The sequence below is a fragment of the Anthonomus grandis genome, chromosome 1, assembly GCF_022605725.1.
Source record: "Anthonomus grandis grandis chromosome 1, icAntGran1.3, whole genome shotgun sequence".
Lineage (NCBI taxonomy): Eukaryota > Metazoa > Arthropoda > Insecta > Coleoptera > Curculionidae > Anthonomus > Anthonomus grandis.
Window position 1 is genome coordinate 6,799,324 of NC_065546.1, and position 21,265 is coordinate 6,820,588.

Here is a 21,265-nt window from a genome sequence, read left to right on the forward strand (position 1 = left end):
AACTTATATTATCTAACATTTTTATATAAGTTTTTTTTTCACGTCATTCTCATATTTTCTTATATTTGTTAATAGGTATTTACTTGGGCCTAAACAGTTTCTGGCATCGCCTGAAGGCTGCATTGACATGGCCTTTTATTTTTCATGTTCTATTACTATTTTCCGTATATATTATTGTAAATCTGTCATGAAAAATAATAAATTTTGTTTATTATTATTATCTTTATGCTGCAAGAAGGAATTATTCAAGGTATGTTGAGATTTGCATTCCTGAACATCTTGTAGATCATTTTTTATTGAAATGAGTATTCTCACTGCGCCATCGTTGTACTTCTTAGTATTGGTACTGCTTATTAAGAAAAATGCAGACCTTTTTCAAACAATTAGCATATCCTAGCGGCAAACGGCCTAAGAGCGCCCTCACGTTTCTCGATTATATGCCATAAAGCCTGTTATGTTACTACCGGAAATTAAAAACATTGAGGTGCTAGAGACATTTAAAGGACGGTCTGTGCATTTGCAAAGGAGAAATGCTTTTAAATTTTTGATTTAAACTATTGATATTTCTTTTGTTCGTGAAACTTGTTTGTATATTGTTGTGACGTTACTGGTTCTGAAATCTTTGCTCTCTCGCGTAATAAAATATATAGCGTGTCTATAAAAATTATCAACTCTGCTATATTTTTCGGTAAAACCGGCAGTAATATTCAATTGTTTGTTTTAATGCTATGGCTTAATGATTTTGTTGTCACCCAGTATAAAACAGCAAATTTTAAGTTTACTAAAAGCCAAGTAATTGCAAAAATAGATAATATAAAATGAGTTCATCGATCGTCAAAAAGATATGACGTCTGCACGACTTGATCTTTAATTATAAGATAACTAAGCCACAAAAACCTCCTAAGAAAATTTTTTTTTAAGAGTTTTCAAGGAATCAAATTATTTAACCAAAACTTAAAAGAAAACCTTATTTCCTAAATAAAACTTGCGATATAACAATAAATTTACTATACAGGTAGACCACTGTAATTTGTAACTTATTGATCAATCAGAGGTTACCTGGAGCAACTAAATATCAAACTTCAACCTCGCATGACACAAACCCATATTGATATTTTCTTTTGTGCAAGATCGATTTTCAAAATGATTACTAAAGGCTGTATACCTTATAGACCGCATGACTACATGTATGGTAAGCAAGAATTCTAAATATGGAAACCGAATCATTTAAATACATGCAATTTTTAGATCCCATATTCACAGTATCGGGGCCAGTAGATCACTATAAAGCAGCAATTATAGCAAAGATGTCGTCAGTTAAATTTGTAAGAGATTTTATATTTTACACGTATTTTTGTAGCTTTTTTAAAATTTTAGCAAATATGTCCTATATTCGCCAATATGTTCTCCGACCTCCCTAACCATCCGAGGGTGCAAATGGTACAGAGGAGACAAAAACCCGTTATGTCCTATCGAGAAAAAATTGAAGGTAACTGAAATAGTTAAATTAATGTAAATTAACGGTTAAAAAGCAAATTAATTGGACATATATAAAATCCTATTGGTTCTGTAGCTGCACGTTCAGGCAACTAAATCGAAAGGTCTCTCTCTGTATGCTAAATATCTATACAATAAGGAATTTGCTTCTAAGATATTCTATTGAAGCAACTAGTATTTTATCTACCATATTTTTCCAATATGTTCTAGAAAAAGAAGTCGAGGTATGATAGTCCAGAATATCTCGTCAGCCACTTTATTATAGATTTTTATGTTAGTATATTATTTGACTCATTACCTTGAACATCCTTTAATTGGGAATTTTTTTAATATGATGAACATAGTTTTTCTCCTTTACCCTGCTGAAAGTAAATGAAATTGTAAGGTCTTTATTATGTATGAACGTGCAAGGTTTGAACACATTTTTAGTATGCAATTGATTAAAAACAAATTTTGCTAAAAGACTTTTATTTATTTTATTTGTTGATATTTATCCGATAATCTCCTCAAAAATAGAAAATATGTACTGGAACTAAAATAACTTTAAATACGAAAAAAATAAAAGAAGGATAAATATTTTAAATGGAAATGAAAAATGAATCAGGTCTGAAAGATTGAGGCCTACAAATAAACTAAAACTTGAAAATGAATGGCGTAAACATATTTTGATAATTACTTCAAATGCCTGGAAGACATAGAAAATTACTCCGAAAATCTGGAAAATGAGTAGAAAATACAAAAGAATAATTTTGCTTAAAATAAAATGAAAAATATCTAAAAGATATGAAAGAAAGAATATGTCCAAAACCCTGGAAAACCAAAAATCATGTCAAACTTGCTTGGAAAACCGGAAAAAAAATTATTTTCAATTCTTGGATAATTACGCCTTAATGCCCAGAAAAAAAAAAACGAAAATTTACTCGATATAGCTAAGACATATGAAAATGACATCAAAGTATTTAGGTATAAAATTACTCCCAATATATACATTTTAAATGCCTAAAATGTATGAAAAATTATTTCTGTTAAAAAAAACACCTAATGTATAAAATAAGACGAAACATTTTTATAAAAAAAAAACAGAATGATAGTGAAGTTATCATACATAAAATCTTGGAAATTAGAAGGAACTAAAAAAGTGATGTTTTTCCTTAAGGAAATACTTACTGGGTTATACGTTGAAATATAGAAATATATTTTATATTATAGTAGTAGATAAATCGAAAAATCGAATTAAAAACTATTTCAGATTCCTAAAACTTCAGTAGACATTAAAGTTTTGATAATTTCAATATATGCATCTTTAAAACTTAAAAGTATTAATATTATACATTTATACAATAAGTCAGAAAAAAACTATAAAAACAAAAATAGGCTAAAATTTCTTGAAATTCTCAAGATATTTTTTAATTTTTTTAAGCTTTGAAAACATCAGAACTTTTAAATTCAAAAACTCATATTAAAAAGCTTGAAAGTTGCAGTTCAATATTTAAACATTTTAGAAAATCTTTGTGATATTCCGAAATTTGTCGGATGTTTAGTTTTTCAGGATTTTTAAAATATCAAAGTTTTGACTATATACCAGCCTTTTAATTAATTAATGCTACGCTACTAAATTGCCTCCTTTCCTGCAAGATAGCCTCTGGCAACTTTTAGAGTTTCCAATTATTATTAAAAATGCATCCATAATTCACCTGTTTAACGTAAACTACTTATTAACTATATAACTATTTCGGGTCTTCAGTCTGAATTTGCCAGATCAATTCCTCCAATATGTAATAATTAATTCCTTCAATATGTATATATTATTCTTTATATGAAGGAATAAGCTACGTCAAAAGCCAGAATTAATCAAAACTTATAAAGAATGAATTGAACACGGAATATAACCCTGACCTATGTTTTGTCTCAGACACTTATAATATCCCTCTGGCAGCTGCAAGAAAATTACTCTCGGAATTTCCTCACAGCCAACATCGGCCAATCACCGTAGAGATCGGAACACAAATCCGATAAAGTCTATGCCAAGACCACGATGGAACACAGTGAAACAATATATCAAAAATTTCTGGAAACTAGTGACCAAGAAATCACAGATCAACTAATTCACAGCTTAGATGCAGCAAGACATTAAAAATGGAGTGAAACTGTAGAAAATCTAAATTTTCAAACATCAAGCCGAAAAGCATGGTCTCTACTTAGAAAACTTGGAGGTGGAAATCCTCCTCAGAAACAAAAAGCTCCAATTAGTCTCAATTCAGTGGCTTCACACATTGTAACGAATTCCAGGGCTCCCAGAGATAAAGCTTACACGAGAAGGGTGAAAGAACATTTAAGAAGTATTAAATCTGAAGCAAGAGAAACTGAGCATTTCCGCCTTATGACTGTCGAAGAAATATCAACTACCCTTAAAGATATTACCCTGGGAAAGCTTCAGAATTCGATGGAATCCATCCTAATTCCTCCTTAACTGTGAAAAATACGCAAAAACGTTACTATAATAGTAGCTACGCTTGCTATAATAGTTATAGCTTGCTTCTTTACAAACATAATACTAAATGAATTCATGCGCTTAAAAGTGTGATTGTAAAACTAGGCAAACCCGCAGACCAACCAAAAAGCTACCGATCAATAGCACTACTGCCGATCATGTACAAAACAGTCAAAACAATAATTTACAACAAAATAAGCCCACTGATACTACAAGACATTTCAGTTAAACAAGCGGGTTTCAGACCAAAACGGAACTGCACCGACCAACTACTGTCATTAACCACATATATCGAAGGCTTCCAAAGAAAACTTAAGACTTTCGTTTATCGGCCTCTTAGCTGCATATGATACCGTCTGGATAGAGGTAATGATAAACAAGTTCGTACCATTTTATCCAAACTTATATCCCGATTAATAGAGAACATGCTTATGACCGAACGTTCTAGGTAATAATGGAAGCCTCTCGAAAGCTTAAAAAGGTTTATCGCAGGAGTCGGTACTCACACCACTAGCCTGTATATTGCAGATATACCCGAAACCACATCAATTCAAGTTCAGCTACGCTGACGACTGGGCGTTGAGCATTCAAACCAAATCACTAGAAGAGGCCGACATCAGAAGCGGAATCCAGAGATTTAGAAGTAATGGGAAACTTTTTCCGAAAGTGGAAACTCCAATCTAACGCTTCAAAAACAGAAGTAGGCACCATTCATTTAAGCAACTAAATGACCGACAGAAAACCTAATGTTCGTTTTGATAACACGTTATTTAATCACAATAAAAACCCAAAATACTTAGGCGTGATTGATGGAACATTAAACTTTAGGGAGCACCTCACTAAAACTGCCCAAAAGCTAAGAGTAGAAACAACATTATCCACAAGCTGTGCGGGTCGTCATTGGGGGCATCTGCACCCACACTTAGATTCTCTGCCCTGAGCCTTGTATACTCTGTAGCGGAGTAATGCGCTCCTGTGTCTCTTAATAGGCTCAGGTGAAAAAAGTTAACGCACAACTAAACAACACCATGAGAATGATTGCTGGCGTAATCCAGTCCACGCCAAGTCGCCAACTGAATGGTTACCAGTACTAAGCAACATCCAACCGCCTTTTCTCAGGATTGCAAAACCAGAAACGATAGAGTATTTAAGTTTGTTTTTTTTATTTTTTTATAAATTTGACAAAAGTCCATATGCTAAATAAATAAATACTAATTACAATATATATTCTTTGATATAGGCTCCAAATATAAAGGTTACCAAAAGCAAGTAGACGTAGGAGGTGCAGATAGAGCAAAGTTTTTCTGTCCGATCATTAATTTGCCACCAAAAGACTTCTTAGGAATAATGGCGACCGCTCCGAGATTCACAATTGAAAAACTTAAAACCGCTTACGATGACAGTAAACAAACCGTTATGCAAGGTATCAATAAAACTATTTGAATTTAACCATCGATTATAATATATTAAATTTTTAAGATGGCAAACCCAAAACGAAAAATTTCCAAATGCAAACAATATATCGGGATTCCTGTGCACAAACTACCCCCTGGCAACCCCCGTATAAAGTTATCGGAAAGGGTGATCCGGAGATTTTAAAACTGGAGTTTTTAAAATGGGGTGAATTTAAATATTATACCGTTTTCGCTTCATTTAAACTTTGACTTTCTAGGTAGTGGCTTACCAGCTGGTGTTCATGAAGTCAGGCTTATAGAAAGGGCCAGAATGAAAAGGGCTTGGGAAAACTCAGTAAAACCTGATATAAATGATGAGGACTCTTTACAAAGGTTCAGGGATTACGTGGAGGCTCTGGAAAGGGATGAATGGGCTTTCAGGGAGAGAGTAAAAAGGCACATTTTCAAATTGAACTAATTTATAGTTATCACGTTATAGGAAATTCAAGAAATCCATGATTTAAGGCTGCATTTATTGGAGAAGATGTTAGAGGATATTCATGAACGTTCTCACACTAGAGCGGAACAGAAAATGGAACGGTTTATAAAAGCAAAAGAGAAAGAAAAAAAGGAAAAGCTAGAGAAAATTAAGAAGGAAACTGCAAGAGGTAATTAATTTTGACTGAAATTTAGTGACAATTTTGCCACCCTAAGCTTAAAGGCTACCAAGTTTTATTCATTAGAAGACATAATTGGTAATAACTTAATTAATATATATAAATTTCTGTTTTAAGCAATCTTTGACTTGTTTGCGGAATATTTTCTTGATATATTATATATCCTTATATTAGAAGAATTTTAATTGGGGAGCATTGCCTACCCACTAACTTTATATACAAAAGTTTCTTATACGTCATTCTGAGCTGGAAACGATTTTGTCAGCGAAGGTCCAGGATCCAGCAAAGTTGAAAAGGATATTGCAACATCATAACTGAATGGAAAGCAGAATATTCATATTAAATTAAGACCCTGAATATTCATGAATATTTTACAAGTTTTAGAATATAGTTCTACGTGAACTGTCAGATTCTGCTATTAAAATTATCTTAATTACCGTCAAATGGGGTAAAGTGGATAAAAAATTGAGGTTTTTTAAAAATATTTCGGTAAAGACGTAAGAAGTCAAATCTTTAGAGCACTAATATTTAGAATCTTTAGTACCTTCCCTTTAATATTGCCAAATTTTAGCTTTTTTTTGTATATAATTTTTAAACTATTAACGGTCGTTCGTAATATCGTTTTAAAAATACGTTTTCCAAAAAAAATTTAGTAAAAAAGAAATAAAACAAACTTTATAGAGGTTTTAAACTATTTATTAAATACAAAACAAACTTTTTATCTTAATAGAAAAGTTAATGGCTAATAAACTTTAAAACTTAAAAAACAAAAGATTTAAATAAAATAAATTAAATTAAAAAAAATTAACTCAAAGTTAATAAATAATCAAAATTAAACATTAACCCAACAAAATTATTTTACTGAAGAGAAATTCGCATTCAAAAATAAATGTTTTCCATGTTTGACACTGCTTAACGTTAACTTTTGTACAATTTGTTCCCTATTGACAGTTGTTATGTCAGCAACAACAGGGTAAACAAAAAATATGTTTTTTTTTGCCGTTTTGTTTTCTTAATGCATTTATGACAAACTCATTTTTTCCAACCAAATTTTCTATTTTGCCAACAAATTTTCTGTCACGTTTATTTGTAAATCAATTCACTATTACGTAATCACCGATTTCTAAATTTTTTCCCGCAAGATTAAAGCACGGTAGGTCAATTTCACTCACATCACCATTATTTTCTTTATCCTCTTCTCCGTCAGAGTCTGAGTTTGCTTTCAATGGGCTTTCAAGATGTTGTCTTCGTCTGTTTCGTCTTCCAAGGATCTGATAATATCTCTGGCTAAGATGCTTTTACCTGCAGGGACCGCCATTTTTTCCCGCGTTTTTGGATACCATCCTTGGGTCCTGCTCTGTAAGACTCTAAGTGACTTACAAGGGCATCGGACCAGGCTTTTTCCATGGGATCTTCCATAGGAACATATCCGCCTACATTTCTAGGAATTTTGCAAAGGACAACGTTGGGGTTAAACGGAATTATTTCACACGCCTTAAATCCTGAAATCAAAATTTTTTTCAGAATTCACACCAACTTTCTCGATTGCCTCTAGCAAATAATTTTTATTTTATTTTTTTTTAAACCTAGGTGGGGCTGCCACTTTTTGAGCATAGTGGGGCTGCCACTATCTCCAAAACTTCACCTTTTCTTTAATTTTTTTTTTATACTAGGCAGGCCTGCCGCCTTTCGAGCATAGTGGGGCTGCCACTACCTCTAGATACCTTTTTTTTTTTAATTTTGGTTTTAACTTTCCTCCGCCAACCACCTGTGAGTCTTCAATAGCAACAACATCTCCCACAGTAAACAATTTGAGTATCAAGACGCATTAAAATGCAGGGCTTGTTTACGTGCATTTTCTCGCATCCGAAGCCTGGCCTCGGAAACAGCCTTGTCTGCGTCGACAAAATCATCACATGGAATACCTTTTAAAAATTGCTGTGTTGACATTAATCGAGGATTTTTACCAAAATGAAGAACGCAAGTAACGTACCCTGTCACTGTATGGACTGTTGCATTTAAATTATCCTCTGTTGCTGCTATTGCGGTAGTTCAAGTGTTATCATTTTTATTGGTAAGACTGGCTCTTAATAAATTAAATACCGTTCTCATAACACGCTCTACTTGGCCATTTCCTCTAGGTACGCCGGTTGCAATGTGGTCAAGTTCAATTTTTTTTTGGTAACTTAAGAAATTTTTGAAAATTGTTGAAGTAAAAGCAGCAGCTCGGTCAGCAATAATGCGTTGAGGTTTTCCTAATTCTTCAAAAACTGGCAGTAAGGCACGTATTGAATACTCTGATGTTTTCTTAGCAACTGTATTTCAGTTCTCGTATTTTCTTTAAACACTTGTCCCAACCAATATGAGAGGATAGGTCATGGTATAAACGCATCGTAATCAAACGCGCGGCCACGGGCACGAAGCACTTAGGAGGATTTGTTTTGGTTACAATCATATTGTCACCAACTTTATAGACTGGATCGGTATTTGGGGGTTACTAAGCACTTCTTGGCAAAACGAGTCGTTGTTTTGGAATTCCCGTAATGTTTGTTTATCATACAGTTTATTTGGGTTAATTGTTTTTAGGGCACACACTTTTAATTCACGGTCGTCACTGGTAATGGGGTTTCGGCTTAAATAGTCCACGTGTATCATTTTGCTACCCGGTCGGTACTCAATCGAAAAATCGTAATCTTGTAGTTTAACCCACTATCGCGCTACACGGGGATGAAGGTTCTTTTTAAGTGATGTTGCACGCACTGAATTACAGTCAGTGAACACGGTAAAATGCACACCGTATAGGTACACTCTGAAATGTTCTATTGCCTCCACTATAGCAAGAGTTTCTAAATCATAGGAGTGATACCTGGACTCGTATTCCGTTGTACGTCGGCTAAAATACGCTACCGAGCGCACTTCACTATTTTCTTTTTGTAAAAGAGCAGCTCCAATCCCAATCAAACTCGCGAATAATACGTACCTTAATAGGTCAATTATTATGTCAGCAACTTGAACACGCTCTTCATAAGCTAAACAACGGGAGTGATATACTACGGGTACATTGTTTTTTAGCCTAATAGTCATCTTGCCGGTGGTGATGCGGTCAGGTGTTTTGCTTTTGTTGTTTATATTTTGATAACAATGATTCAATTTGCAATTTTAAATTTTCTGGTAGGTCTGGTTGATTCATTTTAACATGATTAGAATGCTGTAGAGTTAATACTTTAGAAATGTCTGGTGGCTGATAGTATAACTCAATTCCATTACCACCCTTTTTAACAGATACAAAGGGTTGAAGGATAATATCCAAACCAATTAAAATATCGATGCCACTGGGAAAAACTCGATCGTCAATAACAACAAAATTAATGTCTAATGTTAACGTCGGCGAGACTGTAATAATATCACAAACACCAATAGCGTAAACAACGTTCGGCATGATCACTGCGCCTAATGTTTTGACTATTGAATGTTTTATGATGAATACATCGGCGCCGCTGTCAATACGATACGTGAATTCTGGAGCTTTATTCTTGCACAAGGTGGTGGCTATGGGTGTTGTAACAAGCTGGCGTCATTTTTTGATTACTAATGCCTTCTGAGGTTTCCCATTTTTGTACCAGCAATTGGCTTCGGTGTGGCCCATTTGCTTGCAGTGGTCACACGTTAGCACGAAAACAGTTTTAAATTTGGATGCTGCAGGTCGTTCATTCTGATTAAAGCCGGTACAGTTATTTTGTTGATGTCCATATTGTCCATATTTAAAACACTTGCCCTTAAATTCTTCTGCTATCTTAGAGTGTCGATTTTTGGCTTCGCGTACAGGTGGTTCTCTTGCATAACGTTCAATTTTGTGAGAACTAGAAGGGCCTGAGATATTTGGTCGTTTTTCACGACGTGCATCAAACTATCCAAACACGTTCCTCACGTGTTTGGATACCAAACTCTACACCAAAACTATCCTCACGTTCGCAATTTGGTTTTTGGATGCGAATAGCAGCACGTGCTTCACTATGGCTCAAACCATATTCAATCATACTGAGAACGGTCTCCCATGGTAACTGATCGTTAAATCTGCGGATCATTCTGAGTTTCTGTATCAGGAAATGCTATTGTCAGGTCCTCGCAAAATTTTTGCCATGTTCTGCAAAATGGTCGCCAATCGCAATAATAGCGATACCCACGATGACGCAAGGCATCTCCGGCTTTCGTTATCATTAATAAATCACTTACTTCCAGTTCTTCTTTTAACTTCGTACACTCGTCCAACCATTCTTTAATCGGGTAGGCACTTTTATTTGGGTCAAAGTTTGAAACCCGAAATGACATATCGACGGCATGAGCCTGCGTTGGTGTTGGTGTCTGTTCGAAACACTGGGCGTTGACTGTGTCGACGTTGCCAACTTGGATTGACGCTCCAACTTAGCAAGTTGTTGCTAATGGGCAGCCATTAAACTAATTAAGGTCTCTTGCCATTGTACCTTCATACGTTTTCTTGGGGGTGCAGAAGGACCTGCAGATGACTCCTCCTCGGAACTATCACATTCATTTTGCCTAAAGGACACAGATTCGCTGCCTTCCGCCATTTTATACTTCGCACCACACCTTAGGGTCTTTTATAATGTTCGATTTAACACTAAACTGTACACAGTAATTAATCCGTTCTTTTATCCCACATCTGATGTAAACACTAGAAGGGTTATTTGGCATTTACACCCCAAATAAAAGTCACTATTCCCAAAAATCCAATTTATTAAGCCGACTACTTTATAGATGACGTAATTTTTATATGAACGCGACCGAAGAATCTCTCATACTCTTTTTTACAGTCGCAGCAGCTTTTTCTTATGGCGGCATTTGACCTTAGCTCGGCCATACTGCTGACTTAACATTTTGGTGGTATAAACTGGGTGATTTATATTATCTGCTTACATATATATATACCTCAAATAGCCAAAAAACCCGTGTGGTGTATACTTTCCTCAGGTTACTGCACGTCAATCTTTTCAACCAACAACAATTTTACGGCAAACACGAACTGAAACAAAACTGCAATAGCGAACGCTAACAGCCTCAAACATGCCATCCACTAGGGTAGACTAAATATTCGCCTCGTGCACTTGTGTAAACTTGTATAAGGTCGCGGCAGCACTGTCGTACCGTGACGTTGAAGGTCGATCAACGAGTTCGGACTGTTAGAGTTAACTTTACCCCATTTAACGGTACATAAAAAAATATTCTCTTGTTTATTCCTAGAATTAAGAAAATTAAACTTGGAAGAAAAAGGTTATAAGAGAAAATATCATCAGGCTGATATCATAGAAGAACATATGTCTAGATCTTCTGAACTGTTCGGTCCTATGCTCAGAAACGGAGAACATCCGAAAAGATGGCATCAAATAATTGACGAAAAGATGCAAAGATATAAAGCGCAGTTTATTGGTAAATCAAAATTCAAATTCTAAATTATTTATGATTGTTTCAAAAAAAAAAAAATGCAGGTGTGGAACACTTTAGCACTCTTCCCCGCTGGTTGGACCAAGCTACTAACCTCAAAGGCATCGAACGGAAAAAGAAGGACGATGGCCCGCAGTTATGTATAAGAGAAACGAAATGGACTGCACCAGTTTTAAAGGAACTTCACGAAGAACTTATGAGTAAGTTTTGGACAATTCTTAGAAGATCGCTTACTACATTTCTCTGTAGATCTGCGTGGTGAACCCGAGAAAAAGTCATGCTCATTAAGAGTTAAAAATACCGATATAGAACGCGAATCATATACACCGGAAGTGGAAGGTATCCCTGCAGAACAAGAAGAACAATATCAGGCAGTTATTTACTTACAAAGTATTATAGAGGGCAGAGCCAGACAAATGTTGGTAAGTTGAGCTATCTTAATAAATAAACTTATTTATCATATCTGACTAAATTAGGTTTACGAAGGACGGGATAATTGCAAAGAATTAATACGGGAACTAAAATTCTCAGTAGGTTTGCTGAAGAAGCAAAAAGAATTAAGATCGAAAGAAAAATTAAAAGTTAGAGCCCAGCAGAGGGAAGAAACCATTCAGAGTGTGATGGTCAGTTTACTTTTAAGACTACCAACTCTAATACTACAGAACATTTAAAGAATGTACCACTAAGGTACCACTAAAATAAAATTTGTGTTAAATAAAGTTTGCGATAATGATCCTCTAATTAATTCATGATTACTTGTGTTTAGGTGTCTCGTCTTCAAGGAACCCTAGGAACACTCCAAGGACAGGTGGTAGGTTCCATCCTGGATTTCCTTAATAAGGAACTAAGAAGACTCTTAGAAGAAAGGAAAGCGCATGCCATGTGCTGGGTGAATGAGAGAGAGCGTAATATTCGCGAAGCAGCTGAAGCAGGACGTAGACAGAAAGAAATTAGAAGAAGAAGGGAGCATGATGAAATATTTAGGTATTTTTAAAGCAATTTGAGTTTTAATATATGAAACTGGATGGTAAAATTTGTAGACAAATAGTGAAGGTCACACAGGAATCTGTAGACGTTTATCTTCAAGACGTAATTACAGAAGGTTTGAGTTTTGCTACCCAAGAGGAGGCAAGAGCGTACATTCTAGCTTTAGCAGATAAACTAGAAAAGGAAGTAAGTCAAATTGATGAAACTTACTCCATGAAGGGTATTGACTCTGAGGTAAATATAAAATGACTAATAATGTAGTGTGTAATATTACTATTATTTTTATAATAAGAATTACAACATTACTTTAATATATTTCCAACTACAGGATGAACTAATAGCGGATTTGGTGCATCATTTCGTACTTCCAGAAGTGGAAAAGCAAGAGATTAGGCAAAAAATTTTGGCGCGGCAGAAGCAAAAGCTAAAAACGATCCACGAGAATGTCTACAGGAAACTTGAAACTGTTCCTAAGTTTGGTAAGAAAAGGTACGTATTCGTAGAGTTATGATGGATAGATCTTTTTTTTAGATAAAAATGTCACTCGAAATAGGAGCTCGATAGAATCGTCATCCCCAACCATCGAGCACTATCAAAACAAAATGGATGAAATGATGCTTGAAGGAGTACTAGAAAAAATTTATACGCCGACTGAATACACACCATATTCTATTATACCTGTAGTTGGAACTGCAGAATGTAAGTTTAAACTTTGCTTTTATAGTTAATTTGAACCAAATCGATACATTTTACTTACTAGTTTTATTAGTAAAAAAAATAAAGAAGGAGTGTTACTAATATGGCCTTCTTAAAGATCGGTAAGTAATATGACTTTGATTATACTCAATATGACATTAAGAATTAATAGGAGACCATAGGATGGACCAGTTTTTCCATATTAGATAATGGGTTTAAAACGACTTGAAAAAAGCTGTATGATTTATAGATCAAAAGACTGAAATAAATTACTTCAAATTAATGTCTAGAACACATAAAAATGACACCAAAAATTAAATAAAATATAAATTGTCTCTAAAAGAGTTGAAGCGCCTGGAGACGACAAATTATTTCAAATGTCCTAAAAAATTTGTAAAAAGTACGGTGGGATATAAATTCGGCCAATACAAAATTATAGGCAGGAAAATCAGAAACTGTTTGAAAAAAAGGCTGTAGGTTGAAGTCTCTAATGGAGCGCAAACCTTTGATGTCTGCCCAGGGGACTTCGGTGAAACAGAAGCTAAAGAAGCACTTTCTTCAGAGCTGCTTAAGCACAAGGTTTCTTGTTCCTTTTGGACAATGGTAAGAAGATCTTCTTCTTCCGACGAGTCCATATACACAATATTGTTAGAATCGCTGCTATCGCTTTCTTCTGACGAGACTGACGATCGGTTATAATTTTTTAAAGCTTGCTTTTTGTTTTCCAAAGTTTTTCTGGCAGCTCCTTTGCTGGTTGATGGGATGTTATTCTGTGGGGCGAGATCTTCAAAGGCGATACTTTTTCCAGGAGCTACGTCTGTTTTAGACCTTTTTCTGGCAGAGGCATTGGTATTTCTTTCTCCGTATCTCATGTTCATTAACATACTTAAAACGACATCCGAAACCACGCAACAATATCTTCAATATAATAAGTTTTACTGGCGTTATTTGGCTTTTGTGGATGGTTAAAATATACTTTACTAGCCAGAAGTTTAAATCTATCTCTAGAGATAGCTTCTTTTATAGCCTGGTTGCCCAAAGACTTATGGGAAGCCCAATAATGCTGCATTTGGGGCAATTTATTATAAGCCATTATAAAAAAACAACCTGTTATAATCATTATTTCGTGTGAATCAGTTAGAATTTGTTTCTTATTTCGAACCTCTTCAAAGGCGCTCATTGGTACACTGGGCAATATAAATAAATAAAGAAGGTGGCATTAGTTTGAGAAAAATATCCAGCTGTGTACTTCCACGATAATCCACGATTGACCTGGGCTATTATTGTACAGTTGGCCTTTTCTGGGACCTTATACCGGGGTGAAAAATTATCAATTTCTTTCCAGATCACAATTGAACTGTCAGCAGGAGAAGAGGCCGGAATATCAAGTTCGATATTTTCGTCCGAACTGTTAGATGAATCAGGGGATTCATAGGCACCATCTGGATTGAAAGATGACGTTGATGGTTCATTAGAATCAATTTTCATTATCGCAGTTTTTTTGTTCTTGCGTTTTTTACTAACCTCACTGGAACCTCATCATCACTGGAATCCGTTTCTTCCTGCTCGTATTCGGATCCACTGCTCTTAAAGGGGTCTTCCTCTTCATCTGATGATAAACCTGCTTCTGGTAAAGCTTCTAGTTCTCTTTGTGTTAAACATTTCCTAAAAAAGAGTTTTATAAAAAAAATGCTGATGGGACGATAATAAACCAAAGTAAAAGTCGGTGGGACATATGTGTCCCTCAAGAATTTCCTAATTTACATGTAAAATATAAGCACTTAACTTTAACAAATAATTTTAAAAACTTACCTAGACATATTCGAAAAAATATCCGTAATTATTTTAAGCTGTATAACACGATGTTTGCTAAATTTGGTCGGTTAATGACTGTACTACTACCTATTCTAAAACAATTGACTGCGCTGCTTGAATATTTTGTTGACAAGCATTGCTGAATGCGGATGGGACATCGGGCTATATGAAAAACATTGCATAATGTACCATCAGTATTTTTTGAAAATTGGATGGGACAAATATGACCCAACAGTAATTTCAGCCTATTAATTTACAAAATAAAGTCGACGCGAAAGGGTTAAATATAATGTGGCCCAAATTCTGTATACATGTATGGGTATCTTGGGAAACTATAAGGGATAGAAAATTGGTTATATGGAAAAAGTTGTAGGGAATTTAATTGCCAATCCAATTCCGCTTTGAGGATGATTTTATATGTTTTCGTTTTTGAAATATTTTGAGAAAAGCAAAAAATTGCATTTTCGACAAGTGCGGTATTTTTTTATTTTAAAATATGTAAAAACATTATTAGGACAACTTTTTAAGAGCAATGCTTCCCTGTATTCAGTTTTTATTTTTGACATTTCGGTTGTGAGATACTATTGACTTCTTTTTTTGTTATGGCGGCCATTTTGTTTTTTTGCTTAAATAAAAATATTTTTTCCTTTAAAATGATGTATGACACACAAAAAAATATTTAATTTTTATCAAAAAATTACAAAGTTCACTTTTCGCTAAGTTGACCATCATATGGATACCAACGATTTTTGATATAAGCTTTAATTTTACTTTTTGTTAATATTTAGCTCTTATTAGATTTTAGTATTTTTTTATTAACTTTTAATTTCAAAAATGGCCATACAATATACCGGCGAAGAAAAGTTTGCCATATTGGAATTTTATATTAAATGTATGTAATAAGAATACAAATATTGAGAGTCAACAGCCAAGTGTAAGATTATTCGCTAGGCTTGTCATAAACCTTAAAATCATAGAAGTTGTGAAAAACTAACTCCAATCAGTTATCAGAGGTACAATGAGACTGAACCCCGTGATAACAATACTCAAGGTATCATTGTTCTAAGTAATAATATAATAAAACATTTAACGCCAACCCGTGATCGTCAACTAGGAAAGCTGGAATGAACCTAGTAGCTATACCAAGAACTACCAATCAGAGAAACCTCAAAAAAATAAATATCGTTCATATAAGCTTACTATTGTTCAGAAAGAGATATAGACTACCCAAGCCGATTAGAATTGTAAAACTGGTTTGTAAGACCAAGAATTATTGTAGAAAAATTATTTGGACCGACGAAATGTTTTTCAGCAACTGCGGAATATTTAATAGACATAATCATCATTTGTGGACTACTGAGAATTCTTATGAAGTGGTCAAACATAGGCTCCAAGTAAGATGGGTGGTATGGTATGTATGGTAAGTTAATCAACCAGTTCACAAAATTATTTTGAAGTTAACTGCTATAATTTGTTCTTAAATAATCACCTCATATGGCCACTTATTTATAACCATACACTAACCTGTCAAAGGAATTTAAATCTGTTGGAAGAACAGATATTACCGGCCGTGAAAGCTAGTAGTACTAGTAGTGCTTGTAGTATCCAGAGAATAAGTAAGAAATGATGTGTGGTTTCAACAGTACGGGTTCCCCGCACATAATACTGGAGTTGGTTCAAAATTTAATAAAGAGAAGTATTTAACAACCAATTTATTGCAAACCGCGGACCTGTAAATTAGCAAGCTAGTTTCCCAGATATTATACCTCTCGATTTTTATCTTTGGGGATATGTTAAAAATGTAGTTAGTGTACGAGTTTGATTCTCCTGTAACTCTAGAACAATTAGAAGACAGGGTTCAGGATGTCTTAGAGATTACCTATGTAATAGTAAAGAAAGGCTAGTACTAATTATGTAAGCATTGATAGGACAATAGTTAAGAAGTTAATAGTTAATAGTCAATATTGTACGGCAAAAGGTCCTCGTAGTCACTGCCAAATCAGCGAAAAATAAATTTTGTTATTTTTTTACATAAAAATAAAATTGAAGAAGTAGTCCATTCTTGCGGTGGAGTTAATAGATCAATGGGTAACTAAAATTATTTCGGTAATCCTCCACTAAATTTATTTAAAAACTATTAATAAAGGGTGTTTTGTTTCGTAAACATATAACATGTCCATGTTCAGGAATAACAAATTAAGGGGTTCTGTCAATACATCTTATAGTTCTAGTGCCTCAGACAAGGTTAAAACGAATTAAGATTCATTAGAATGGGACAAAACGGCACCACAAAAACCGAAATCTAAAGCGTCATGGAGGACAAACAGCCCTAACCAAACAAGAAGAAAATATTTTAGTCCATCAACTATATAATAGTTTGTTCCGATTGGGGGTATCCACTTGACCATTTGGACGTCAGGATGATAATAAAAAATTACCTAGACAGAAGAGGTAAAACAATAACGAGATTTAAAGATAATATCCCTGGCAGAGACTTTGTCTATTCTTTTTTAAAACGTCACAAAAATCAATTAAGATCTAGAATCTGCCAAAACATCAAGCGCTCAAGAGCTGCTGTTTCTCCCAATACTATTAGTGCTTATTTTGACAATTTAGCCACGGAGTTCAAAAATGTACCGCCACCAAACATAATAAATTACGACGAAACAAATTTAACTGACGATCCGGGTAGAAAGAAAGTAGTCTCGAAAAGGGGCTGTCGCTATCCAGAACGTATTTGCAATACGTCGAAGTCAGCCGTTTCTATTATGTAGGTGTATGATGGAAAATTGTTCCCACCATACGTGGTTTACAAAGCTAAAAATTTGTATACATCTTGGACAGTTGGAGGACCAAAGGACGTCAGATTTAATAGAATTCCATCAGGTTGGTTTGATGCGATTTCCTTCTCAGATTAAGTAGGTCATACCTGCAGTAAAAGATCTACCGGGAAAAAAGTACTTAATTGGCGACAATCTGAGCTCACATTTTTCTGCAAGTACGGTATCTCTTTGCGAAGAAAATAATATTTCATTGATCTTCCTCCCTCCCTTAACTCTACTCATCTGACCCAGCCTCTGGACGTGGCATTTTTCCGGCCTCTTAAAACAGCTTGGCGACAGATCCTTGAAAAATGGAAAATGGGGTCTGGTTCAAAGCATTGCACGGTTTTAAAGGACAGATTCCCTTTCATGCTAAATGACTTGTCAAAGGCTATTGAGCCTAATGCTGGAAAAAACATACAATCTGGGTTTAGAAAGTGTGAATTTTTTCCACTTGATAGGGATCAAGTCTTGGGACGCCTTCCGTAGAAAAAACTTAACGAGACAAATGATGAGAATCATAACATTGAAGAAGGACTTAATAACTCTTTGATAAACCTTCTAAGAACAATGAGATATGGCGATGGTCAAAATGTGAAGAGTCGACGTCGTAAAATTCAAGTTCCTTCTGGCAAAAGCGTTACAAGTGCAGATTTTGAAAGCACGTTGGATAAAGACGATCAAGAGGATAATGATTTGGAAAGACGTATAGAAACCTTAGATGAAGATTCAGACCCGGAAATGAATTTGTTCCTTAGTAATTTCATGCCAATAATGGCAAAAGCTCAAGATCATTCCGCAAGTGAAGACTCTGAAATGGAAAAAGATCAAGATCATTCTTCAGATGCAGACTCAGAAATGGACACTTCACTATCAAGTTTCACCGATAAGTCCGAGAATAAGTTGGATACAAATAATTCATCATCATCAGTCTGCTTTGAGGGTAAATTGTTCCGATGTGTTTCTCCTATTTCGCTTGATTTAATAGATAAAGGAACTTGGCTTCTGGTGTGTTTTCCAACAAAATATCGAAATAGACAAAGAAATAAATATTTTATCGGACAAGTCATTAATATTACAGCAAATGACATTGAAGCCACTTTCTTAAGAAGTCGCCCACCAAACACTCGTCAGGATATATTTATGGATTTCCAGAAGTTCCGGATGTTTCCACCTTTCATTTTAGCTAGGTTGTTGGAGAGGTTTTCCCAGTTCATGACGAGATAGAAGCATCTACGTCAAGAACAGACATTATAAAATTTAATTTGCATCAAAGTTGTTTAATTTAAATAATATGTTTAAACTAGTAACATTTCTATAGAAATAAATGTTTTTTTTTTGTAAAATTGGTGTTTTTGTCAGTTTTTTTTGTGTATTTATATTTTTTTTATCAATTTAAATTTTTTTTCAGGTGTTCCTATTCGCCCTCGTGTGGGTAGAATAGCAAATTTGACCAATTTAAATGGGTGTTTCTATTCACCCCACATTAAAGGTGAATAGAAAAACAGGGTTTTTATTTTTTTTTGTGGAAAAACTTCTATTTAAAAAAAATCTATTATGCGCTTTTTGATTTACAAGTCGAGACCTGTAGGCTCCTTATTTTTTGTTGTCAAAAAGGTGACTACCATGTTAGCAACAGAGTAGGAAAGGTCCGAAACTGTTTCTATTCATCCCATTTTACGGTATCTCGCACATGAAACGTCAAAAATAAAAACTGAATGCAGTGATGTATTGCTCTTCAAAAATTGTCCTAATAATGTTTTCACGGATTTTAAAAATATTTTGAAATAAAAAAAATATAGCACTTTCGAAAATGTGACTTTCTTATTTTTTTTATTTCAAAAACTAAAAAAGATATAGTTTTCAAGACAGGTTAATTATTCTAGTTATTAAAATATAATAATTATTTAAATATGGTAAAAATTAAATAAAACTATCCGGGATATGTTGTTACTTAAGTCTCTGCCCAATAAGAAAATAAAATATAATTTTAAAGCTAAATATGATTTTAAATGCATATAAATTTTTAAATGCATGGAGTTTTTCTACCCAATAATTGTAATGTAAAAAAAAACACTTAAAATGTTAAAAAAAACACGTTTCGGCACTAGTTTGTGGCCGTTGAAAAACAATTTCATTTTATAGGATTTTTATAGTAGAAACCAATTCATTTTGCTCGTTAATGACCTAAAAGTTTCAAAAGAATTGATGAATTTTTGAACTTTTATTTTCTCTGTTTAATTTTAATTCCAAATTCCTCGCAAAATTAAACAATAAAAACTTAATAGAAAAATCTTATTCAAGTAAGAGGCTAAATTAATCCTAGTCTACCATTACTAACAGCAACAAATATCAACAAAAATGGCTTGAAGATTATCAGGATTCAAAAAATAAAAATCCGAATGTATTGGCTATCGTTTTGCCAACTGTAATGGCTTCCTCAGAGCACACAATATTATTTTTTTAAATTAAAAAATACAATAATATATAATAATATATTAATAATATAATATTAAAATTGGCTAAAAAAACACTATATCAATAAAATATAACAGACAAAGTAAACATGGGTTTGATTTAAAATTAACTTGAGACTTAAGTTAGTTTTTTAACCAATTTTAATATTAAAAAATCAATGTTTATCAAAAAATCATTAAAGAATCACTCTGTAGTGTCGTGATGAATACTAATTCAAATACATTTGGACTATAAAATTATTGTATAGTTAGAAGAAAGCACTTTTTTTTTTTAAATATTTTACACTCATTTGATGAATGATCTTTTAAAATTTTATCCGCATTTTTAAATAACACTGCATATAAAACTTACTCTTTTTACAGTTGCGCCAAATGGAGTGCAGGCTTCGATTGAATCGCCATCAGCAACGCTTCTGTCCAAAGTAGGCCAACCAGAAGTTGCTGAAGACCCCCACATTCTAGAGCATTACTTGAATATGCTGGCAGCCCAAGATGATTCGGGGCAAAGGGAGATGACCGATCATCCCTTTCAGATTCGCGAAAGGGTACCGGAAATTAATCGTGTTATTCCTAATTATCAACCATTTAATAATGATCTGGATACTATTCCTGAGACTGAACATGAGACCAGCACTAGTGTTACCACCAATACGGGGAGCCAAGATTTAAATTTAGATGGAATGGAGTCTGAGGGTATTTAGGGACTGTATAATAATTAGAAATAAATGGTGTTATATGTCATGTATTTGATGGTTATTTTATTTATGAGAACTATATTGGTTAACTGATTCACTTTTTTAACAGCCTAAAAAAATAATAGTTCAGCAGAAAAGTTGTACCCAAATGTAATTTTTGAGGTGGGGAGTAAATAAATGAAGGTCAGGATACCGAAATCAGTATAATGAAATTTATTATATCGATAGAATAGTTATAAGAGCATCTTTTGATACAT

General features: G+C 34.0%; 1 protein-coding gene across 2 annotated transcripts; it reads left to right on the forward strand.

Annotated features, from left to right (window-relative positions):
* Positions 1 to 1,058: 1,058 nt before the first annotated feature.
* On the forward strand, positions 1,059 to 21,054 carry LOC126738326 (cilia- and flagella-associated protein 91-like). 2 transcript variants are annotated; one of them, XM_050443709.1, is made up of 16 exons: positions 1,059 to 1,192; positions 1,249 to 1,325; positions 1,378 to 1,489; positions 5,229 to 5,411; positions 5,468 to 5,608; positions 5,661 to 5,830; positions 5,882 to 6,050; positions 11,316 to 11,501; positions 11,561 to 11,716; positions 11,766 to 11,938; positions 11,993 to 12,139; positions 12,283 to 12,500; positions 12,557 to 12,737; positions 12,832 to 12,992; positions 13,057 to 13,202; positions 20,677 to 21,054. In XM_050443709.1, exons 1-16 carry the CDS (start codon positions 1,093 to 1,095, stop codon positions 21,012 to 21,014), a joined length of 2,658 nt encoding a protein of 885 aa, XP_050299666.1. In that variant the 5' UTR covers positions 1,059 to 1,092; the 3' UTR covers positions 21,015 to 21,054. The 2 variants fall into 2 exon arrangements, with proteins under 2 accessions (XP_050299666.1, XP_050299591.1); XM_050443634.1 differs by having other exon boundaries at positions 12,832 to 12,982; positions 13,035 to 13,202.
* Positions 21,055 to 21,265: the final 211 nt, after the last annotated feature.